This window comes from Salmo salar, chromosome ssa26 (genome assembly GCF_905237065.1).
Source record: "Salmo salar chromosome ssa26, Ssal_v3.1, whole genome shotgun sequence".
NCBI classification, from domain to species: Eukaryota; Metazoa; Chordata; class Actinopteri; order Salmoniformes; family Salmonidae; genus Salmo; species Salmo salar.
The window spans coordinates 20,777,945-20,800,542 of NC_059467.1; the positions used below are offsets into that span (position 1 = coordinate 20,777,945).

Genomic DNA, 22,598 nt, shown 5'->3' on the forward strand with positions numbered 1-22,598 from the left:
GCCTGAACACTGCAGCCCATAAGGGGGCAGGCTGTCTGATTGGGGCCTGCTGCAGATGCACAGTTGCTTCATAGCACCGAGCTATCTCTGGGCCAAAGCTTTCTGGGGAAACCAGGGGGCCAGTTTGTCCAGGATAGGATTTCATTTCCCTCAGACACAACTGGGACAGGGTGAGCAGTCCTGCTGTGTGCTGGGCTGTCTGATCCAGTCTGGTGTCAGACAAATAGCAGGGGTCTCATTAGAAAGGGCGAGGGAGGCCTGGGAATGAATCCTGGGGACAGAGAATGATGCTCAAACACTGTCGGCTAGACTGTAGTCTTTGCACCCAGTCTGCTTACCAAGGCTATGGCTGTTGTGGGGCTCAGTGTGTGAAAAATACTGTGTAGCCAACAAATTCTTGGGATGCTGCAAATGATTAAATTATCTCTGATGCGGTGTGCCCATCAATTCACATGCCTATTGGGAGTCAGTAAAAATTGATATGGAAAAGGCTCCAATTAGATGTTAGGCATAACAGGACAAATGAAAAGTGGCCCCGGCGCAGAATATTTTTCCAACAGGCATTAGTATAGTTGGTGATAAAAAATAAAATGTGAATATGACTGTACACAGGTTGTGAATCCTAATTTGTACACAATGTTATATTTAGAGTTACTTCTTTGCAACCATTTGAAAATATCTGTATGACATTTGAATCTTAGTAAAAATTCATGATTGTCAAGATTTAAAAAAAATATTTTGATAAATATAGGTTGGAAAACAGATACTGTAGTTGGAGAAAATTGAAATATTACAAACCAATGTTTTATTTAGTCAGGGTCTCAACTTACTTTTGAGAGTAAAAATAGTAGAATACACCAGGTGGTTGTGCATCAGCAGTTTTTAACTTATGTCAGTCACTTGATTGGCTGACAATTACCCATGTCAATTCTTAGTCTAGCCAGCTAACTACCAATCTATCTAAACTTGTAGTAATCGAATACCGACTGGGCATTCAGGGGTCCCCCATTGATTTTGATAGTCATTCTCACTCATATTAACATGGCATAAGTCATGGCAAAATGTGTAGAATTGCAGGAAATAATTTTTTGAAATAGCAAAAATGGGTACAATTGTATGAAATTAGGTGTGAAACTGCAAATATATATATATAATCTGTCCCATGGCAAAATTTGTAGAATTGCATTACATTTGTTATAAAATTGCAACATTTTCTTTCTGGCCCAGTAGAACTGCAGGAAATGAACTGTAAAACATAACATTTCCGCTCAACTGTCAGCTGGCACTAAAATGTTTTGCGGTGAGGTGGCGAGACCAAATCTAGTTTAGAGCCCCCAAAAAACTAGAGCCGGCCCAGCTGATCGAAGTATCCGACTCAAGACAAACGCGTTTTTCTTCTGCGCTGTTTTTGAGCATTTTCTTCACAGCGCACGAAGACATTCTCTTGCGATGGCCGAATGTATATTCCATCACTTGTCTGGGCACAAAAAGTCGTCCTAAAAACAGAGTTGTACATGATCAGGTGTGTCTGGTGTGTCTGATGATGAAGCCTACTGTATTGTTCTGTAATAAAATTATTGGTTATAAGTACCATAACAATCAAATTACCGTCCCTCGCCAGGAAACTATATTTCACCAATGAGAGGAAAGCAACCGTGGCTCTGTAAACAAGAAGTGGGCTTGTGGCGCAATGGATAACGCGTCTGACTACGGATCAGAAGATTCTAGGTTCGACTCCTGGCAAGCTCGTGCATTTTGTCTATGTCTGAATGAAATTAGCGATATCTTGTGAATTTGTGCTGTGTCTTTGCCTATATGTGCCATAAATGCATAGCTCATATATACACCAGTAACGCTGATGCGGTATCAATGGGCAGATTCGATTATGCTGAGCCGCGGGGTTACCGGTCGTGAACGTGAACGGGCAAAAGCGGTGAGGGAGGAGCGCCCTTCTCAAATCGAACAGTAGTCGAGTCTACTCCGCTCGATCATGTTGTCGACAAGGCAGCATGGTGCGTCGTCCAGAAACATTCAACATAACTTTTCCTTAAAATATATGTTCGAATGTTCTAAGTAGTTTTAATTGGGAAGGCAGATAAATCGTTTTCATAAAATAAAAAACTATCACTTTTGCAGGTGAAAACACTGAATCCTATTCATTACTCGACGTACTTAATTGCGTCACTTTTGTTTTGAGCCGACTTCGGCGTTGGTTTTGAACGGGGGTCACGCCAGGGAGGCAGTCCGATTCCAAATTTCACCCGGTGAAAAACACCCATTACCGGGCGCCTGGCCCAGATTAATCGAATCCCCTCAATGTCCACAAATTGGATGCGACGAATAACCATAATAACCAATCATATTGCCGTCTGCTACCAAGTATCCAGAATTGACCAATCAGATGGTAGTTATGGTGTCTTGTCATTCAGTAGCGTGCTTGTGGCGCAATGAATAACGCGTCTGACTAAGAATCAGAAGATTATAGGTTCGATTCCTAATTTTGAGTGAGATTTGAAAATCAGTGACACTTTGTCAACGTGTGCTATATGCAACATCAACAGTTCGGATTAGGCGGAATCAAAGTCCAAAACTGTAACATGCGTTAAAATTCAAAGTGAGGAGAAAAGTAGATCCACGATAGATATCTTTCATAATTCACACACCAGAGGGCGTCAATTGCCATTGAAATAGTACTTTTCGGAAATACTGTACTGTAGGCCTCAAACAGACAAAAATGCTTGTACTGTGTGGTTCAGTATACTGCTGATATTGATCAACTCATAGTATACATGATTATTATGGTATTTTGTGGTGCTTGTTAGAAAGATTGATATTTATAGCACAGCATCTCAAGGGTGGAATGGATGCTGCACATGCAGTGGAGCCTATACAGCCTTAACCTTTAAGATTTATAATGTGCTCTTGCATGAATTAATTTACAACGTAATATGACATGGACATCCTGACAACTAAAACACAGCATCCAACAGCCTATAGGCTAACTGGTGCATCTGTGATCTCTCTCTCATGTAGCATACAGTGTATTTTCCAGAGCAGGGGCACTATGACAAGACTCCACTATGCCCCACAAGCCTGTCTCTGCCTGTGTATACCCATTAGGATTACATGCCTTCCACTAACTATCTATTTCATTATTTATGTATCTTTAATCTTGTTATATAACGAGGGCTGCAGTCAGTGTGCCTTATCACAATTAGTGTTACATAACCTTACCATCCAGAGAAAGCTGAGCCCCTCTGGTAGTTCATAGCTGGGTGACTAACGAGCCAAACGAGCACGTTAGCAGACAGAGCTCTCAGTGTGTCCGCTCCCTTCTCACCTACCCACCCATTCCTCAACGGCCTTTATTGATCTTTATTAATGCAATTCAATCTCACACCCTCCTTGCCCCCCAGAGGGATGGATACCCACCTATTTTGTGTCTCGCCTGCTTTGACACGGATTTTGCCCACGGTGAGCTTGGCATTCATTCCCCCACTGCTCCAGGGGTTAAAGGTCTGCATCTTGCTCCACATATTGTTTACAACACTCCCCTCCCAGCGGAACTTCAGCATCATCAGGTCCCCAATGTCTGAGTCCAGGGTGATCAGAAAGGTGTATGTCTTATTGCCTGAGATCTCCTCGATGCTGAGAGAAAGAGAGAGAGGTTAGAGAGAAGTACATTTACCTTGATGCACTTCTTCAGGTTTTTCCCAGGTTTCTTTCACACATGGGCTGCAAGTAATGAACCTGAAAAGCAGAAGAAGGGTTTGACTATTACATTGTTATTTATTAGCTGAAACAGCTGTGCATGTGAAATAACCATAGTCTTGGGCAGCCTCTTTTATAAGGACATTCAGGGGTGGTGGTGAGGAAATACAGTATTTTCATCCCCCTCCAGAAGTGTGACAGTAGGGAGGGAAAACCATGTGACTCAGTGTAGATGCACGTGAATCATTCATTAGGCGATATAGAGCAGAATGGGATCAAAATGTAGGTTGGCAGGGAGAGTGTTCCTTTGTGATGCACACACATCAATTATTGATATCTCCCTCTCCATTCATAGTCCTATTTCATTCAGAGGTATGAGCTGTTTCCATGTACTTCCGTTACTGCTACCCTATGTTGTACAGCTGACTGGATGCAGTCTCTAGTGAAAGTCTACAGACCACTTGCACAGTCTTCACATTTAGCTGACTTTAAATTCAATCTGAAAAGGGATTCAATTAGATAGATCTACACAATCTAATTCTAGAAAATCTTCTAAATTAGTAAAACAAAATGAAGATGTATCGATTGTCTTCACACCCCAGAGTTATTACTTGGTTGAAGCACATTTGACAGCCGCTACAGCTGTGAATCATTTTTAATAAGATTCAACCAACCTTGCACATGGCATCATATATATCCATAGTTATTTTGTAAAAATTGCTCAAGCTCAGTAAATTAGGATGGACAGAAATATTCAAACCTTGTCTCTGATTTTCAAGCAGATTTAAGTCAGGGCTGAGACCGGACCATTCAGGAACCCTCAATATATACAGCATCTCACAAAAGTGAGTACACCCCTCACATTTTTGTAAATATTTGAGTATATCTTTTCATGTGACAACACTGAAGAAATGACACTTTGCTACAATGTAAAGTAGTGAGTGTACAGCTTGTATAACAGTGTACATTTGCTGTCCCCTCAAAATAACACAACACACAGCCATTAATGTCTAAACCACTGGCAACAAAAGTGAGTACACCCCTAAGTGAAAATGTCCAAATTGGGCCCAAAGTGTCAATATTTGGTGTGGCCACCATCATTTTCCAGCACTGCCTTAACCCTCTTGGGCATGGAGTTCACCAGAGCTTCACAGGTTGCCACTGGAGTCCTCTTCCACTCCTCCATGACGACATCACGAAGCTGGTGGATGTTAGAGACCTTGCACTTCTCTACCTTCCGTTTGAGGATGCCCCACAGATGCTCAATAGGGTTTAGGTCTGGAGACATGCTTGGCCAGTCCATCATCTTTACCCTCAGCTTCTTTAGCAAGGCAGTGGTCGTCTTGGAGGTGTGTTTGTGGTCGTTATCATGTTGGAATACTGCCCTGTGGCCCAGTCTCCGAAGGGAGGGGATCATGCCCTGCTTCAGTATGTCACAGTACATGTTGGCATTCATGGTTCCCTCAATGAACTGTAGCTCCCCAGTGCTGGCAGCACTCATGCAGCCCCAGACCATGACACTCCCACCACCATGCTTGACTGTAGGCAAGACACACTTGTCTTTGTACTCCTCACCTGGTTGCCGCCACACACGCTTGACACCATCTGAACCAAATAAGTTTATCTTGGTCTCATCAGACCACAGGACATGGTTCCAGTAATCCATGTCCTTAGTCTGCTTGTCTTAAGCAAACTGTTTGCGGGCTTTCTTGTGCATCATCTTTAGAAGAGGCTTCCTTCTGGGACGACAGCCATGCAGACCAATTTGATGCAGTGTGCGGCGTATGGTCTGAGCACTGACAGGCTGACCCCCCACCCCTTCAACCTCTGCAGCAATGCTGGCAGCACTCATACGTCTATTTCCCAAAGCCAACCTCTGGATGTGACACTGAGCACGTGCACTCAACTTCTTTGGTCGACCATGGCGAGGCCTGTTCTGAGTGGAACCTGTCCTGTTAAACCGCTGTATGGTCTTGGCCACCGTGCTGCAGCTCAGTTTCAGGCTCTTGGCAATCTTCTTATAGCCCAGGCCATCTTTATGTAGAGCAACAATTCTTTTTTTCAGATCCTCAGAGAGTTATTTGCCATGAGGTGCCATGTTGAACCTCCAGTGACCAGTCAGTATGAGGGAGTGTGAGAGCGAGGACACCAAATTTAACACACCTGCTCCCCATTCACACCTGAGACCTTGTAACACTAATGAGTAACTTTTTATCTGGGGTTCACTCCTTTCATATTTCTTTTGATCCTGACAAACTCCCAGTCCCTGCTGGTGACAAGCATACCCATAATATGATGCTGCCACCACAATACTTAAAATTACAGAGGGTTTCACTCTGCGTTATGTTGTATTGGATTTGACCCAAGCCTGTAGTTTTTAATGTAGTTATTTTATTTGCCGTGTTGTATTGCGGTATTACTTAACGGCCTTGTTGCAAACAGAATGGATGTTTTTAGTGGAATTTTTAACACAAGCTTCCTTCTTTTCACTTTGTCATACAGGCCAGTAATGTAGAGTGAATGCAATGTTGTTGATCCTCTGTATTTTCAAGTATTGTGGTGGCAGCATCATGTTATGGGTATGTTTGTCACCTGCAGGGACTGGGGAGTTTGTCAGGATCAAAAGATATATGAAAGGAGCAAAGCTCAGATAAAAAGTTAGTGGAAACCCTGTGTCAGTTTTCTGAATGTATAACATACAAATGTTACACAAATGTTAATGCCAAAGACACACCAGAATGGCTTTTCTAGAGGTGTTGAGCGTTCCTGGTCCAATCTACGTTCTAACTTAAATTTGCTTGAAAATCAGAGACAAAGTTTAAATATTACTGTCCATCAATGATTCCCAACCAAATTTACTGAGCTTGAGCAATTTAATCAAAAACAATAGATTATATGTTGCCCTAAGAGTTGTGCAAAGTTGGTAGAATCTTATTAAAAATTATTAACAGTTGTGATGGCTGCCAAAGGTGCTTCCACCAAGTATAACTCTGGGGTGTGAAGACATATACAATCAAGACATCTTCATTTTTTATTAATTTGGAAAATTTTCTTTAATATTCTTTCACTTTGAAAATGTGGAATAGGTCTGTAGGAAAAAAATCTAATTTAATCACATTTTAGATTTAATTTTAAGGCAGAAAAATGTGAAGACTGTGCAAGAGGTGTGTTGACATTCACTTGGCACTGCATGTAGAGACTTGAACACTGTAGCCCCGGTTGTCACGTCCTGACCAGTAAAGGGGTTATTTGTTATTATAGTTTGGTCAGGACGTGGCAGGGGGTATTTGTTTTATATGGTTTGGAGTGTGTGTTTATGTAGAGGGGTGTTTGATTTATGTATTCCGGGGTTTTGGTTTAGTTCTATATTGTATATTTCAATGTCGAGTCTAGGGTGTTTATTTCTATGTTTAGGTATTTGGGATTGGGGCCTTCAATTGGAGGCAGCTGTGTATCGTTGCCTCTGATTGAAGGTCCTATATTTAGGAGTATGTTTTTTATGGGTATTGTGGGAGGTTGTTCTTTGCACTGCTGTATTTAGCCTGCAAGACTGTTAGTTCGTTGGTTTCTTGGTTTGTTTAATAAGTGTTCACAAATAAAGTTAAGATGAGCACTCGACCCGCTGCGCCTTGGTCCATTTACTACGGCGACCGTGACACCGGTGTACTGTCTGTATGAAAACTCAGCTCACATCAGGGCCTTGTCTGGTGTGATACTCACAAAGTGATGGGCATTTCAGGGCTGTCCTCCTTTGTCCCAGTGAGAGAGATGATGAGAGTGGGCTCAGTCTTCTCTATCTGGTTGACAAATTGAATCCTGAACTGGTAGTGGTAGACTGCAGGGAGAATAAGAGAGGAGAAGTCATGAAAGATGACATGGACAAGACATACCACATATAAAAGTGCATAATATCTTCATCATCACTAAACAATGTTTTGAACTTTAACCTATGTAGCTGCTCCAATATACACTACCGTTCAAAAGTTTGGAGTCAGTTATAAATGTCCTTGTTTTTGAAAGAAAAGCACATTTTATGTCCATTAAAATAACATCAATTGATCAGAAATACAGTGTAGACATTGTTAATGTTGTAAATGACTATTGTAGCTGGAAACGGCAGATTTTTTATGGAATATCTACATAGGCGTACAGAGGCCCATTATCAGCAACCATCACTCCTGTGTTCCAATGGCACGTTGTGTTAGCTAATCCAAGTTTATAATTTTAAAAGGCTAATTGATCATTAGAAAACCCTTTTGCAATTATGTTAGCACAGCTGAAAACTGTTGTTCTGATTAAAGCAGTAATTAAACTGGCCCTCTTTAGACTGTTGAGTATCTGGAGCATCAGCATTTGTGGGTTTGATTACAGGCTCAAAATGGGCAGAAACCAATACCTTTCTTCTGAAACTCATCAGTCTATTGTTGTTCTGAGAAATGAAGGCTATTCCATGCGAGAAATTGCCAAGAAACTGAAGATCTCGTACAACGCCGTATACTACTCCCTTCACAGAACAGCGCAAACTGGCTCTAACCAGAATAGAAAGAGGAGTGGGAGGCCCCGGTGCACAACTGAGCAAGAGGACAAGTACAGACGCCTCACAAGTCCTCAACTGGCAGCTTCATTAAATAGTGTCCGCAAAACACCAGTCTCAACGTCAACAATGAAGAGGCGCCTCCGGGATGCTGGCCTTCTAGGCAGAGTTGCAAAGAAAAGCCATATCTCAGACTGGCCAATAAAAATAAAAGATTAAGATTGGCAAAAGAACACAGTCACTGGACAGATAACTCTGCCTAAGAAGCCCAGCGTCACCTCTTTTTTATTTTACCTTTTTTTAACTAGGCAAGTCAGTTAAGAACAAATTGTTATTTACAGTGAAAGCCTACCAGGGAACAGTGGGTTAACTGCCTTGTTCAGGAGCAGAACAACAGATGTTTACCTTGTCAGCTCAGGGATTTTATCCAGCAACCTTTCAGTTACTGGCCCAACCTTTCAGTTACTGGTCCAGGGTGTGTGTAGGTGTGTGTGTAGGGTGTGCAGGTGTCTATGAGTGTAACATTCTCTACCGTCTCTCTACTGGTCTCTCTGACTAGAGCATGAAACTCTGCCTCCTGCCTGTCTGGCCCCGCCCAGAAGCTGATGTCATAAACAAAGCTCTGTGGAAACAGGGAGAAGGGATGGAATGGTTGCTCTGGCAATGGGCGGAGCAGGAAGTGGTTGAGGAAGTGGGGGTCAGGTGACCAGAGCAGGAGCAAGTCAGTGAGGGAGTACCATTATACTGCTGAACATTGCACCCCTTGTACACTGCTGCTACTCGCTGTTTGTTTGTTACTTATGCATAGTCACTTCGCCCCCACCTACATGTACAGATTACCTCAACTAGCCTGTACCCCTGCACACTGACTCGGTACCGGTGCCCCCTGTATATAGCCTTGTTATTGTTATTATTATTATTGTGTTACTTTTTATTATTACTTTTTATTTTAGCCTACTTAGTAAATATTTTCTTCTTCTTGAACTGCACTGCTGGTTAAGGGCTTGTAAGTAAGCATTTCACGGTCAAATCTACACTTGTTGCATTCGGTGCATGTGGCAAATAAAGTTTAAATTGATTTCAGTAGACCAGTGACGCCAGGAGGTCAAGGTTCAGACACACACTGACGTCATCAGTGAGGTCATCAGCCCACAGCCGGCCTAGCCGTCCCATTGGCTCGGCCGCCAGCCACAGAGACCCCTGCTCCTCAGCCAGGGAAAGCCAGTAGGGGGGCAGCAGACGCTCCAGACTCCGCCCCAGGTCAGAGATTGACTGAGAGGCTTTGGGCCATGCTCCCCAGACGAGGAGCTGGTGGAAGGCAGGCGGGGACCAGGGACTGATGTGAACTCTCTGAAAGACTAGGCCGCTCACACCATGCAGAACCTCCTCTCTCTCCTCTCTCTCCTCTCTCAGTATCTGCATCTGAGGCAGTAGAGAAGGACGCAGCACGTACCCCCAACACCTACGCACTCCTCTCCCTCACCTTCACACACACTGACCTCTCCCTCACCAACACACTCCCTACCACAGCTGCTACAGTCTCTCTCCCTTCCCTCATCCTCTGAGTCGTAGGTTATGTGTGTGTCTGCCAGTAAGTCCACTAGTGTCTATGTGTTCATGATCATCCGAGGTTGTGTGTGGTGATGTGTGTGGGTGGGGTGTAGCCAGTAGCAATGTGTGTGTGTGTCTTGTATCTCAGGGCAACAGGCATTTAGTCTCTGGGGGGAGGAGTGTATGAGCAGGGGGAGGGGCTCTGTAACCATGGAGACAGGCCAATCCCTCTCCAGGGCCTGAACCAGAAAGTCCTGAACCAACCTGACGGGATGATTAGAACTAGAGGAGAGAAAACCCCTGTGTATGTAATGTGATAGTTCAGCAGGTATGTGGTAGGTCAGTGTGTGTCCTCCCAGAATGCTCTTCATTTATCACCTGATTAATTTAACAAAAGGCACATCTTAATATGTGGTCCAGGTATCCTCATGACATGGCAAAAGTGGGGGGGTGGGCCTTTCGTATTTTGTTCTCTATTGCTCCTCAATTGTTTCCTCAAGCAAGGGGGAGGCCGATGACACCAGAGGGCACCGTCAGACCAACTCCTTGAATGGCCTACTCCTTGAAGTTTGCAGTTTTGTCTAGAAAACACTATTTTGCTTAAAACATAATTTTTTTAATACATTAAATACTACCCGCAAAACACCAGTCTCAACGCCAACAGTGAAAAAGTTGGGGCGGCAGTGTAGCCTAGTGGTTAGAGTGTTGGACTAGTAACCGAAAGGTTGCAAGATACACAAGGTACAAATCTGTTGTTCTGCCCCTGAACAAGGCAGTTAACCCACTGTTCCTAGGCTGTCATTGAAAATAAGAATTTGTTCTTAACTGACTTGCCTAGTTAAATAAAGTTTAGAAAAGTGAAAAGGAGACTGGGATAGGACTTTAATTGGCTTCAGAGGAGGAGAAGCTTTAAAGTGGCTGTTATTGGCTGTGCTCCACAGCAGATAATTTTTTTTTCAATAAAGCCAGTCTCAGATTTCTAAGCTCCTCCTCCTTATCAAAGTTCATCATATCAATCAAATATATTTTATAAATCCCTTTTTACATCAGCAGCTTTCACAAAGTGCTCTACAGATACCAAAAACTGTCCCCTTGATCTGAAATAGACCCTAGACCCTTATTTCCTAGTGAGAACTTGTCATGGCATATATTCATCAAAGTGTGTCCCAACTAATATGGTCTTTGCATCAAACAATGTAACATGCCTACAATTCCCTTTTTTTCTCTTCCCATGAGACTTTATGGTGTTATTGACCATGGACTTGTGTTCCAGAAAGCTCTTCTGCAAAATGTTATTCCTGGTTTTGTACAGTACAGTACAATGCCATGAAGTTAACATGTATTACTCTAGGCTCCTGCCTGTGCTAACTACACACTTTCCTGCTTGTTAAGTTCTGACATTCTACAGTATTTCCTAAGTACATGGAAGAGTGGGTTTTGTCTGTAAGGGACATGGGACACCATTGTGTGCACTTACGTTTGTAGGGCATGTGAGAGCGGGTCTTGTGGTAGAGCTTCTTGCCGGTGGCACTGCGCACCCTCCTGACGTTATAGCCCAGTGTGTTGCATTTGTTCTTACGGCAGTCCAGGCAGGTACCCTTCTCAAAGGCATTGTCATCCCTGCATCTGTAGGCCATGATCTGCTTGTCTTTGTTCAGAAGGGAGTCGATGAACAGGTAGACTGAACGCTCATGGGCACATTTCACTGTCTGCTCAAAACCTAGGAGAGAAAGAGTGGAAATGTGAGTGGAATTTAAAAAGGGGGCAGGTAATAAGACTGTAACACATATGAATTGAGCATTCAAACTTTGGACTCAAATGTTCCCCTTTGTGATCAGGTCACTGCATCATTCTAGCCCTGGTTAAACTAAACTGTGACTGAGGCTATTCAGAACTGTATCTGTGTCAGCCTTCAATCTTTTCCTCTCCTCAGAATACAGACTACGCCTTAACAAGATCCTGATTATACTTTTTAGTTGGTCATTATTTGGGGATTGGTCATTATCCCCAAAGCAGATCTGTCATAATGTCCTGTCACTTCTCTGGGTAAAAAGGCCTGTCAACCTCTTTATGTCTGTGAGCTGACTGATCTGAGACCTGTCTTCAGGCCAGCTTCTCCTGAGGAGATCTCATACCAGCCTGGAGGCAGAATGCAGAGTGGACGGACAGTGCTGAGGGAGACGTATTTGGCTAATTAACTCATGAGGATGACAGATGCTTTAATGTGCTTCTGTCTTTCATGTAAGAAAAAAAAAGTTTGATTGAATCCCCCAAAATCCCACTACCACTTATTTCTGACTATTGGGAATTCTATTCATATTCAGGAGAGCAGCGTGAATATAAGATGAGGCACTGCTTTCACACAATACTGCTTTATTATTTTAGTTTGTGCCTCTCTGCAAGGTAAATGGTAATGGTTTACTTTGATCAAAAATAGCTCTTCTCCTTAATATACCCTACCAATATTTTTCTATATGCCAAATGACTCTCACCTCCCCACTCCACCACCGTGACAGACTCACCATTGATTCCATGCAAGGCGATATGTTCCATTAAGCTCCGGAAAGGGTGGCATCCTGGTTGGAAGTCACCCCCGTTGGGGTAGAAGTCAACATGTGCCACAGGTTGCTTGATTCCCACACTCAGCCCCATGCGTTCTTGGGTGTAGGTGTGGATGGCATCCACAAAGAGGGCATCATCAGGGGACAGTCTGTCTGATGCTGCCATGCCCTCAAACAGGGGACCTGCTGGATCCAGACCTGGACAAAGAAACACAAAGGATCTCAGGCTTTTCACCGGAGTGCCATTAGACTTGGATACTTCTATAAGAATTGTACTCTGTCGTGTCTTTGGGCATCTGTCACGTATCCCACCGAAGGTGGCTCCCCTGCCTGCTCGGGCGGCGCTCGGCGGTCGTCGTCGCCGGCCTACTAGCCGCCGCTGATCCTTTTTTCCTTTTCTGATTGTATGTCTTATTGGTTGCACCTGTTCCCTATTTGAGTGTCTTGATTTGTGTTTATTTAAGCCTGCTTAGCCCGCCCAGGTTTGAGCGGGATTATTTTATGTCAGTGTGCTTTTTGGATGTGCTGGCTATTTCGCCTTGATTTTCTTTCCGGACTGTGTGACCGTTATTACTGGGTTGGTCATTTTGTTCACGCGCCTGTTGTGTTGGCGTTGACCGTTTTGTACCGGAGAAAATATATCATTATTTCCTTACCTCTGCTCTCTGCGCCTGACTCCTACCACCACTCCTAGCAATTCGTGACAGCATCATTAAAACCAAAGACTTATTTTTATCAAATAACTCTCTGTAATTATTATTACGCGATTAACTGATTAATCGTGTAACTGTAATGAACTATAAGGTCGGGACACCAAGGAAAATATTCAGTTTACAAAGTTATAATTTTCCTAATATAACTTTCCAGATATCATAATATCTGACCTATGAGTCTTCTGATTTAATGACTTATTTTTACCTCCCGTCAGTCTCATTCCAAACGTCGTAAATTGTTGTTATCTGCACGAACCCTGTCTTCACTAAGTCATCCATACATCAATGGTCTTAAAATCATTTATTTACTAAACTAATTAATTCACAGAAAGCATACAAAACAGTAGGTATTGTTACAAAGCAATGGTAGAGGAATGTGTCCTAGTGGGCTAAACCGGCATGGCAGCTTGTTAAACAAACAAGGGGTGTGGGGGCAGCGGAGAAGACACTACAGAGTTGATAAATATTAACAATTGATATGCTAATCCTTTGCACATGAACGCTCACTCATTCGGAAACAATTGCAATCAATATATATATTTACGCTCAGTGTGTCATCGTGATCTTTGTTGGAGAGTTTCGTCCTCTCTTTCTCTCTCTTGGTTAGAATGGATCTTTCAAAACGACATTCATTAATGTCGTTATAGAATGAATGTTTCGTCGGTCTTCGCGTTCAATGATACCGAATTTCTAGCTGCAGACTAGTAATTAATATCAAAGACTTATTTATTATTCTGTCGGTATCGATAGTCTAAAAGTTTAACCACGTGGTATGGTTAAAGTTCAATAGAGGAATGCATGGTCAAACCTTGGCCCTCTCTTCTCGAGGTAAGCTGGTCTAAAGAAAGAAACCCTGGGTGGGGGTTCATATACTGAATGTAGAAAAGGCTGTCACATGACGCCTTGTCCTGTCTGTGTCCCTGGGGGGCGTGCCGGTGACTTAGTTAAGCTTTGAACAGAAATACAATTCTCTCACATTAACATCAGTACATAGCATCTCAACATATTCCAAATAGGTTTATCCTTATTCATTCCGTTGATACAACCATTTAGATGTAAGTCCCATAGCTGAGGCTATTATATAAACATTATTATGGTAATATGGCAATATTGTCTCTCATGAGTTTCATAAAATTGTACCAAGCGGACCAGTTCGTAGCTGGATTCTTCACTGATCTTTTATACCTTCTCCAGAACATAAATGTCGTTCGGTTCCCCCATCCGGTGAGGTGGAAGAATTCCTTTGTCTCTCTATGAAACCACCCTGTCTCAAAACTGTGGCCTGTGAGGCAGGACATTCCCTTTGGAATTTATGACCGCCTTCTGACCACAGCAGCCTGGGTAGGGGGAGGTAGGTAGGGGGATGGTGCATAGAAAAGGCCTGGTGCAGAGGGAGGGGATTCAACTGTGCTCGCTGTACCCAGAGAGAGGGCAACGTCATGACAACTCTAATGCATTATTTAGCCAGGAAATGGTGTGACAAAATATTTACAGAGAGTAGAAAACCTCACCAGTGATTCGTCCAATCTTTCCACGTCCTCCCAGGTAGCTTCCAGCAAATCCAGAGACGTGAGCACCAAGACTGTATCCAATCAGATGAACTTTCTCTGCAGGAAACTGGTAAAACTCCTGACACACAAAGATCGTTATTGTGTTAGTGTTGATGTGAAAAGGAGGTGATGATGTGACATTATCGTCTTTTGTAGGAGACATATTATATGTCCTAAAGAGGTTGTCTTCACATTTCTGTCACACAAACAGTACTTTGCTATGGCAGTCCTTGTCGAACACATTGAACACTTTCCTGACTCTCACCTGCAGCCACTGTAGCAGGAATGCTATGTCCTTCCCCACTGCCCTAGTGTTCTGGGCTGCGTTAGGGTAGTTCATATTGGCCTGTAAAAGCCAGTCAGTAACGATCACATTGACATCTCCAAGACTGGTCTTCAGAGCAGAAGCAAGAACGGGCACCCAGCTCTCCATCAGAGCATTTATCTTGGAAAAAGAGAAACGGGTTTTAGTCTAATTTGAAGGGTTGCATAGGGAGGGTATCTAACTGGAATACACAGAATTATGGTAACTTTCAAGGTTTTTGGGGGAATTTTATCAGATGACATCTAGTGGCTTTTTTGGGTTCTCCAGATCATCACAGGTGTACGTAATTATTTCTGGCCCTCTACGTGGCCTCATCACATGTGAAATATATAAAAAAGAATCAAATAACATAGTTTTAAAATAAAAAATAGAATGACAAAGCTGTAAAACATTATCAAAAATATAAATCATCAACTCAGTGAATACCATTGGTGTTTAATATGAGGGTGTCAGCATGAAATATACTTTAATTTTTTTTTTACACCCTTGTATTTATTTTTATATTTATTTTAATATGTCAATATGTATTTTGTCACCAAACTTGAAGCAGTTGTGAAAAAAGTAAATAGTTGGAAGAGTTGCAGAGGTAATTGAAAATAATGCCATTGCTGATAAGTTGCTTTTCTTAATTTTATTTTTTTAACATTTTTATCATGAAACATAACCACTAGAAACTCATGGACAATATGGACACAGACATAAAAAATGTATTCTATATACAGTTGAAGTCAGAAGTTTACACCTTAGCCAAATACATTTAAACTCAGTTTTTCACACTGGTCTATTAATCCTAGTAAAAAATTCCCTGTCTTAGGATCACCACTTTATTTTAAGAATGTGAAATGTCAGAATAATAGTAGAGAGAATGATTTATTTCAGCTTTTATTTCTTTCATCACATTCCCAGTGGGTCAGAAGTTTACATACACTCAATTAGTATTTGGTAGCATTGCCTTTAAATTGTTTACTTGGGTCAAACGTTTCGGGTAGCCTTCCACAAGCTTCCCACAATAAGTTGGGTGAATTTTGGCCCATTTCTCCTGACAGAGCTGGTGTAACAGAGTCATTTTTGTAGGTCTCTTTGCTCGCACACACTTTTTCTGTTCTGCCCACAAATGTTCTATAGGATTGAGTTCAGGGCTTTGTGATGGCCACACCAATACCTTGACTTTGTTGTCCTTAAGCCATTTTACCACAACTTTGGAAGTATGCTTGGGGTCATTGTCCATTTGGAAGACCCATTTGCGACCAAGCTTTAACTTCCTGACTGATGTCTTGAGATGTTGCTTCAATATATCTACATAATTTTCCATCTTCATGATGCCATCGATTTGTAAAGTGCACCAGTCCCTCCTGCAGCAAAGCATCCCCACAACATGATGCTGCCACCCCCGTGCTTCATGGTTGGGATGGTGTTCTTCGGCTTGCAAGCATCCCCCTTTTCCTCCAAACATAACAATGGTCATTATGGCCAAACAGTTCTATTTTTGTTTCATCAGACCAGAGGACATTTCTCCAAAAAGTACGATCTTTGTCCCCATGTGCCGTTGCAAACCGTAATCTGGCTTTTTTATGGCAGTTTTGGAGCTTCTTCCTTGCTGAGCGACATAGGACTCGTTTTACTGTGGATATAGATACTTTTGTACCCGTTTCCTCCAGCATCTTCACAAGGTCCTTTGCTGTTGCGCTGGGATTGATTTGCACTTTTCGCACCAAAGTACGTTCAGCTCTAGGAGACAGAACGCGTCTCCTTCCTGAGCGGTATGACGGCTGCGTGGTCCCATGGTGTTTATACTTGCGTACCTTTGTTTGGACAGATGAACGTGGTTCCTTCAGGCATTTGGAAATTGCTCCCAAGGATGAACCAGACTTGTGGAGGTCTACAATTTTTTTCTGAGGTCTTGGCTGATTTCTTTTGATTTTCCCATGATGTCAAGCAAAGAGGCACCGAGTTTGAAGGTAGCCCTTGAAATACATCCACAGGTACACCTCCAATTGACTCAAATGATGTCAATTAGCCTATCAGAAGCTTCTAAATCCATGACATCATTTTCTGGAATTTTCCAAGCTGTTGAAAGGGACAGTTAACTTAGTGTCTGTAAACTTCTGACCCACTTGAATTGTGATACAGTGAATTATAAGTGAAATAATCTGTCTGTAAATAATTGCTGGAAAAATTACTTGTGTCATGCACTAAGTAGATGTCCTAACCGACTTGCCAAACTATAGTTTGTTAACAAGAAATTTGTGGAGTGGTTGAAAAACAAGTTTTAATGACTCCAACCTAAGTGTATGTAAACTTCCGACTTCAACTGTATGAATATATTTATAGAAGTTATTCAAGTATAAATTACAAAAAAAGTTACCACGTCTGCCACTCTGATCCGTAACACTGGGGCCCCTCAGGGGTGTATACTTAGTCCCCTCCTGTATTCCCTGTTCACCCACGACTGCGTGGGCAAACACGACTCCAACACCATCATTAAGTTTGCTGACGACACAACAGTGGTAGGCCTGATCACCAACAACGATGAGATGGCCTATAGGGAGGAGGTCAGAGAACTGGCAGTGTGGTGCCAGGACAACAACCTCTCCCTCAATGTGAGCAAATCAAAGGAGCTGATCGTGGACTACAGGAAAAGGTGGGCCGAACAGGCCCCCATTAACATCGACAGGGCTGTAGTGGAGCGGGTCGAGAGTTTCAAGTTCTTTGGTGTCCACATCACCAACAAACTTTCATGATCCAAACATACCAAGACAGTCGTGAAGAGGACACGACAAAACCTTTTCCCCCTCAGGAAACTGAAAAGATTTGGCATGGGTCCCCAGATCCTCAAAAGGTTCTACAGCTGCACCATCGAGAGCATCCTGACCGGTTGCATCACCGCCTGGTAAGGCAACTGCTCGGCATCTGACCGTAAGGCGCTACAGAGGGTAGTGCGAATGGCCCAGTACATCACTTGGGCCAAGCTTCCTGCCATCCAGGACCTATATAATAGGCGGTGTCAGAGGAAAGCCCATAAAATTGTCAGAGACTCCAGTTACTCCACAACAGCTTCTACCCCCAAGCCATTAGACTGTTGAACAATTCATAAAAATCGCCACTGGACAATTTACATTGACAACCCCCCCTGTACACTGCTGCTACTTGCTGTTTGTTTGTTACCTATGCATAGTCACTTCGCCCCCACCTACATGTACAGATTACCTCAACTAGCCTGTACCCCTGCACACTGACTCGGTACCGGTGCCCCCTGTATATAGCCTCGTTATTGTTATTCTTATTGTGTTACTTTTAATTACTACTTTTTATTTTAGCCTACTTAGTAAATATTTTCTTCTTCTTGAACTGCACTGTTGGATAAGGGCTTGTAAGTAAGCATTTCACGGTAAAATCTACACTTGTTGAATTCGGCGCATGTGGCAAATAAAGTTTGATTTGATTTGATATATTACCTGTTCATTACCAAAATTATAGAAGATTCCGGTAACTTTGGTAATTCACCTGTAGCTTTGCAACCCTACTCATTTGGCTCACATTTTGTTGTAAGGGAACATACAAATCTATATAACTTCATTCCCCCCAATTTACTACAGTTTCCATCAGATTACCGGCCTGCATCTGAAGTGCAGAATAACAACTGAGTAAAATAAGGAGAACTGCCACCATATTATATCTTTCCCTCCACTGTATATCATTGGGTGCATCTACCGTCCATTAGTGATGTGTTTTACATAGGACCTAATGGCCATGTTGTGTATGTGTCATCACTAGTTGAGCCAGGAGGAGAGGAGAGAACAGGCCGTACCGACCATCCGTGGGTGATGATGATGAGAGGATGACTGCTGTTGAAACCACAGGAGGTCTGAGTATGAGGTCTGAAAGCCTCCACCGTGCACCAGTCCTCCATGTCTTTAGCACCATCAGAGTAGAGCTTAAAGACTGTGCTGGTAATGTGAGGCATCTTCATTCTCAGGACAGGCTTCGGGTCCACTACAAATGTAAAAGAAAATACAAAACATGGCGAATGCAGAGTAATAGAGTTAAAAGGTATAATGTTTTAGGATTTTATATTTGACAATGATGTGTTTTGAACTACAACAACAGATTATTGTGTATAGAGTGGTAGAACAAGCATTTTCATGCATGTGCATTTCATACATACCTGATTATTGATTAGCACAGGGTTCAAACTCATTGATTTAGGAATTGATTCCCCTGTCCACTCAACCTCTGCATAGATTTTTTGGTTCTGGTATGTTTTAACTTGTGACTAGAGTCTGTGTATTCCTTGTCTAGTTTGACCATGAGTGAACACTAGGCTAGACAAGGAATACACAGACTCTAGTCACAAGTTAACACTTACCAGAACAAAAAATCTATGCAGAGGTTGAGTGGACAGGGGAATCAATTCCTAAATCAATGAGTTTGAACCCTGTGCTGTTCAATAATCAGGTATGTATGAAATGCACGTGCATGAAAATGTTTGTTCTACACTTCCCAATATACAGTGGTGATGCTGTAATCCAGCTTTCATTTGTAATTGCAAGAAATATGAGTTGGGAAACAGCCCTTAGAGATGGTAGATTTTTTTGGTTCATACAACTGACTGTATTTTTGTATATTTATATATTAATATTTTATATTAATATTTAATCTTTTATACCTATTTTTTTTATATTTGTTTATATTTTATATGCACAGTGTTTTCGCCAAACTCTCCCTCCACATTGTTGTCACTTCAGCCACAACAATGATAGTATTGTAGTAGATCCTTCACAACAGTAATATATTTTACATCTAACTAGCACTGTTAGTATCTTCATTCTCAGAATTGGTCATTTCACAGTCACCATTTTGACCCAAATAGGAGAGTTATTACTTGAACAACATGCACTTGGGCATTCAGAAAATATGCACAGCCCCTAGAAATAGATATTAACCAATTGAATTAATCTCTGGTGGTTTAAATATACACTAAATTAAATCAAATTGTATTGGTCACATACACGTGTTTAGCAGATGTTATTGCTGGTGTAGCAGAAAATGCGCTTCTAGTTCTGACTGTGCAGCAACATCTAACAATTTCACAACATTAGATGACTAATAGGGGGCACTGTATTGAAGCCGCCATGCGTCCATCTATAATGTCTTTAGATTACTAACGTTACTGTCCCCACTACAACAAAAATACTTAAATACATGTCCGTTTGTCCTTGAAACATGTCATTTAAATACTGTAGAATTCCATTCATTCCTATGGAGGACTGCTCCTACTGGGGAGTGTCAACATGGCCAACCAGGTGCTACAAAGCCTCTCAATGGCCAATACACAGCATCAGCAATCCAGGGTTTATATACATCAATTGTTTCCACCCAGGGGCAGAAAATATATTTAAGTACCTCTTTGTATTTTATAAAGCATGGCCTGTAGTCTTTATAGTAAGGCTTAAAAATATTTTTGATTAACACCCAACCCAGGATTGAAGTTCCTTATAATTGACAAATCAGACACTCACCTGTTCCACTTCCCTTGATTCTCCTGGCATCACCCAGGTGATAAGTGAGCAGCAGGCAGCACAGGACTCTGAGCACCTGGACCAGAGCCATGGTGTCGACACAGACTCCCAGGTAATCCTACATACACACACACTTCAGGTGGAGAGCACAGCAGCTGAATGAGGCTAATAGAAGAGGAGAGTTGGAATTATTTAAGCAGAGTGTGAGCTGGAGGTGAGACCCTCCCTGAAGACATGTGCAGGGGGTGATTCATGAAGTCAGGGTGGGCTTAAGAAGAGAGTAAAGAACACTTTGTACTCAGAGTAGGAAAAAGTAGGAGCAGGGGCAACTGGGAAAGGGAGACAAGTCAGGTCCTGATTGGCTGTCGTCCCGGATTGCAAAAGTGCAGAGGTGGGTGTTGGGCTGATTGTCAGACGGTTTTGTAGCAGAGAGCAAAGATCCTGGATGAACCCAAGCTTTTGTTAGCGTTAACCATACCTGTTAGTGTTAACCGTGCCTGTTAGTGTTTCCTCAGTTTACTGGAACCTTCTGGAAAAAATGTCTTTGAATTTGTCAGTTCTCTCTCACTCTCCATTGTCTTAGTTTGAATCAATATCTCTTTAACAAAAGGGATAAAAGCACTAACAATCTTAGTTCTACTATTTCAACTTCTGTTTGCTTTGTGTCTGTGCTCATCTAAATCACTATGGTTATGCATACATCAGTTATGCTAGTGACTGAGTTCTTCAAAAGTAATTTAGAACACCATACAGCAAAAATAAAAATTCATAATACTTAAGGTATCTGTTCCAGGTCTAAAATCTGCCGAATTGCCAAAATGGTATCAGTTTCAAAGAAATCATACTAACAATCATATATTTTGTCTGTTCCACTTTACAATGTACTCTGTCTCAACTTACCTGAGTGTTTACCTCAGTATTTGCTGAATTCTGGAAGTTGGGCTCATGGTGTACTTTATTCTGCTTTGTCTTGGTCCAATTTGTCTTGGTCCATGCCAGTACACATCCCACTGGGCACAAACTGGTTGAATCAACTTTGTTCCAACGTCAATGGATAAGTGGAATCTGTAAAATTGATTGGATTTGCAAAAAGTAATCAACTGTTGTTTTGAGGGTGAAATTTCAACCAAAGGATTATGTCATCATGTTAATACTTGAGATGTGTCTTCAACTTGATTGGAGTCCACCTGTGGTAAATTCAATTGATTGGACATGGTTTGGAAAGGCACACACCTGTCTATATAAGGTCCCACAGTTGACAGTGCATGTCAGAGCAAAAACCAAGCCATGAGACAACTATCTTTGCAGCACTCCACCAATCAGGCCTTTATAATAGAGTGGCCAGATGAAAGCCACTCTTAAGCAAAAGGCAGCCCGCTTGGAGTTTACCAAAAGGCACCTAAAGGACTCTCAGATCATGAGAAAACAGATTCTCTGGTCTGATGAAACCAAGATATAACTCTTTGGCCTGAATACCAAGAGTCACGTCTGGAGGAAACCTGGCACCATCCCTGCGGTGAAGCATGGTGGTGGCAGCATCATGCTGTGGGGATGTTTTTCAATGGCAGGGACTGGGAGACTAGTCAGGGTCATGGGAAAGATGAACGGAGCAAAGTATAGAGAGATCCTTGATGAAAACCTGCTCCAGAGCGCTCTGGACCTCAGACTGGGGGCGAAGGTTCACCCTCCAACAGGACAACGACCCTAAGCACACAGCCAAGACAACACAGGAGTGGCTTGGGACAAGTCTCTGAATGTGCTTGAGTGGCCCAGCCAGAGCCCGGACTTGAACCCGAACGAACATCTCTGGAGAGTCCTGAAAATAGCTGTACAGGAACGCTCCCCATCCAACCTGACAGAGCTTGAGAGGATCTGCAGAGAAGAATGAAACTCCCCAAATACAGGTGTGCCAAGCTTGTAGCATTATACCTAAGAAGACGCAAAGCTAATCGCTGCCAAAGGTGCTTCAACAAAGTACTGAGGAAAGGGTCTGAATACTTATGTAAATGTAATATTTAAGTTTTCTATTTTTTATACATTTGTAAACATTTCTAAAAACCTGTTTTTGTTTTATCACTATTGGGTTGTCATGGCTGTCGTATGAACGAGACCAAGGCGCAGCGTGCGTTTCGTT

General features: G+C 42.4%; 1 protein-coding gene and 1 non-coding gene across 3 annotated transcripts; one reads left to right on the forward strand and one right to left on the reverse strand.

The window, feature by feature from the left end:
* Positions 1-782: 782 nt before the first annotated feature.
* LOC106587343 (hepatic triacylglycerol lipase) lies at positions 783-20,755 on the reverse strand. 2 transcript variants are annotated; one of them, XM_014175663.2, is made up of 9 exons: positions 20,465-20,755; positions 18,754-18,938; positions 14,886-15,065; positions 14,582-14,699; positions 12,319-12,555; positions 11,274-11,516; positions 7,432-7,546; positions 3,689-3,750; positions 783-1,496 (listed from the first exon to the last, which is right to left on the reverse strand). In XM_014175663.2, the coding sequence occupies exons 1-9, from the start codon at positions 20,553-20,555 to the stop codon at positions 1,321-1,323; spliced, it is 1,407 nt and encodes a 468-aa protein (XP_014031138.1). In that variant the 5' UTR covers positions 20,556-20,755; the 3' UTR covers positions 783-1,320. The 2 variants fall into 2 exon arrangements, with proteins under 2 accessions (XP_014031138.1, XP_014031136.1); XM_014175661.2 differs by lacking the exon at positions 3,689-3,750 and adding an exon at positions 3,433-3,648 and having other exon boundaries at positions 20,465-20,754.
* On the forward strand, positions 1,677-1,749 carry trnar-acg (transfer RNA arginine (anticodon ACG)). Its single transcript has one exon. It is a non-coding gene; the product is annotated as a tRNA-Arg (tRNA).
* Positions 20,756-22,598: the final 1,843 nt, after the last annotated feature.

Bases quoted from the DNA above. Each gene is read 5' to 3' on its own strand.
- LOC106587343 (XM_014175661.2), bottom strand. From the start codon at position 20,555: ATGGCTCTGGTCCAGGTGCTCAGAGTCCTGTGCTGCCTGCTGCTCACT. The intron at 3,649-7,431 runs GTGAGTATCACA...TCTTTCTCTCAG, and splicing joins CCTGAAATGCCCATCACTTT to CATCGAGGAGATCTCAGGCA. The intron at 1,497-3,432 runs GTGGGTATCCAT...CTCTGTTTTTAG, and splicing joins GCAGGCGAGACACAAAATAG to GACGACTTTTTGTGCCCAGA.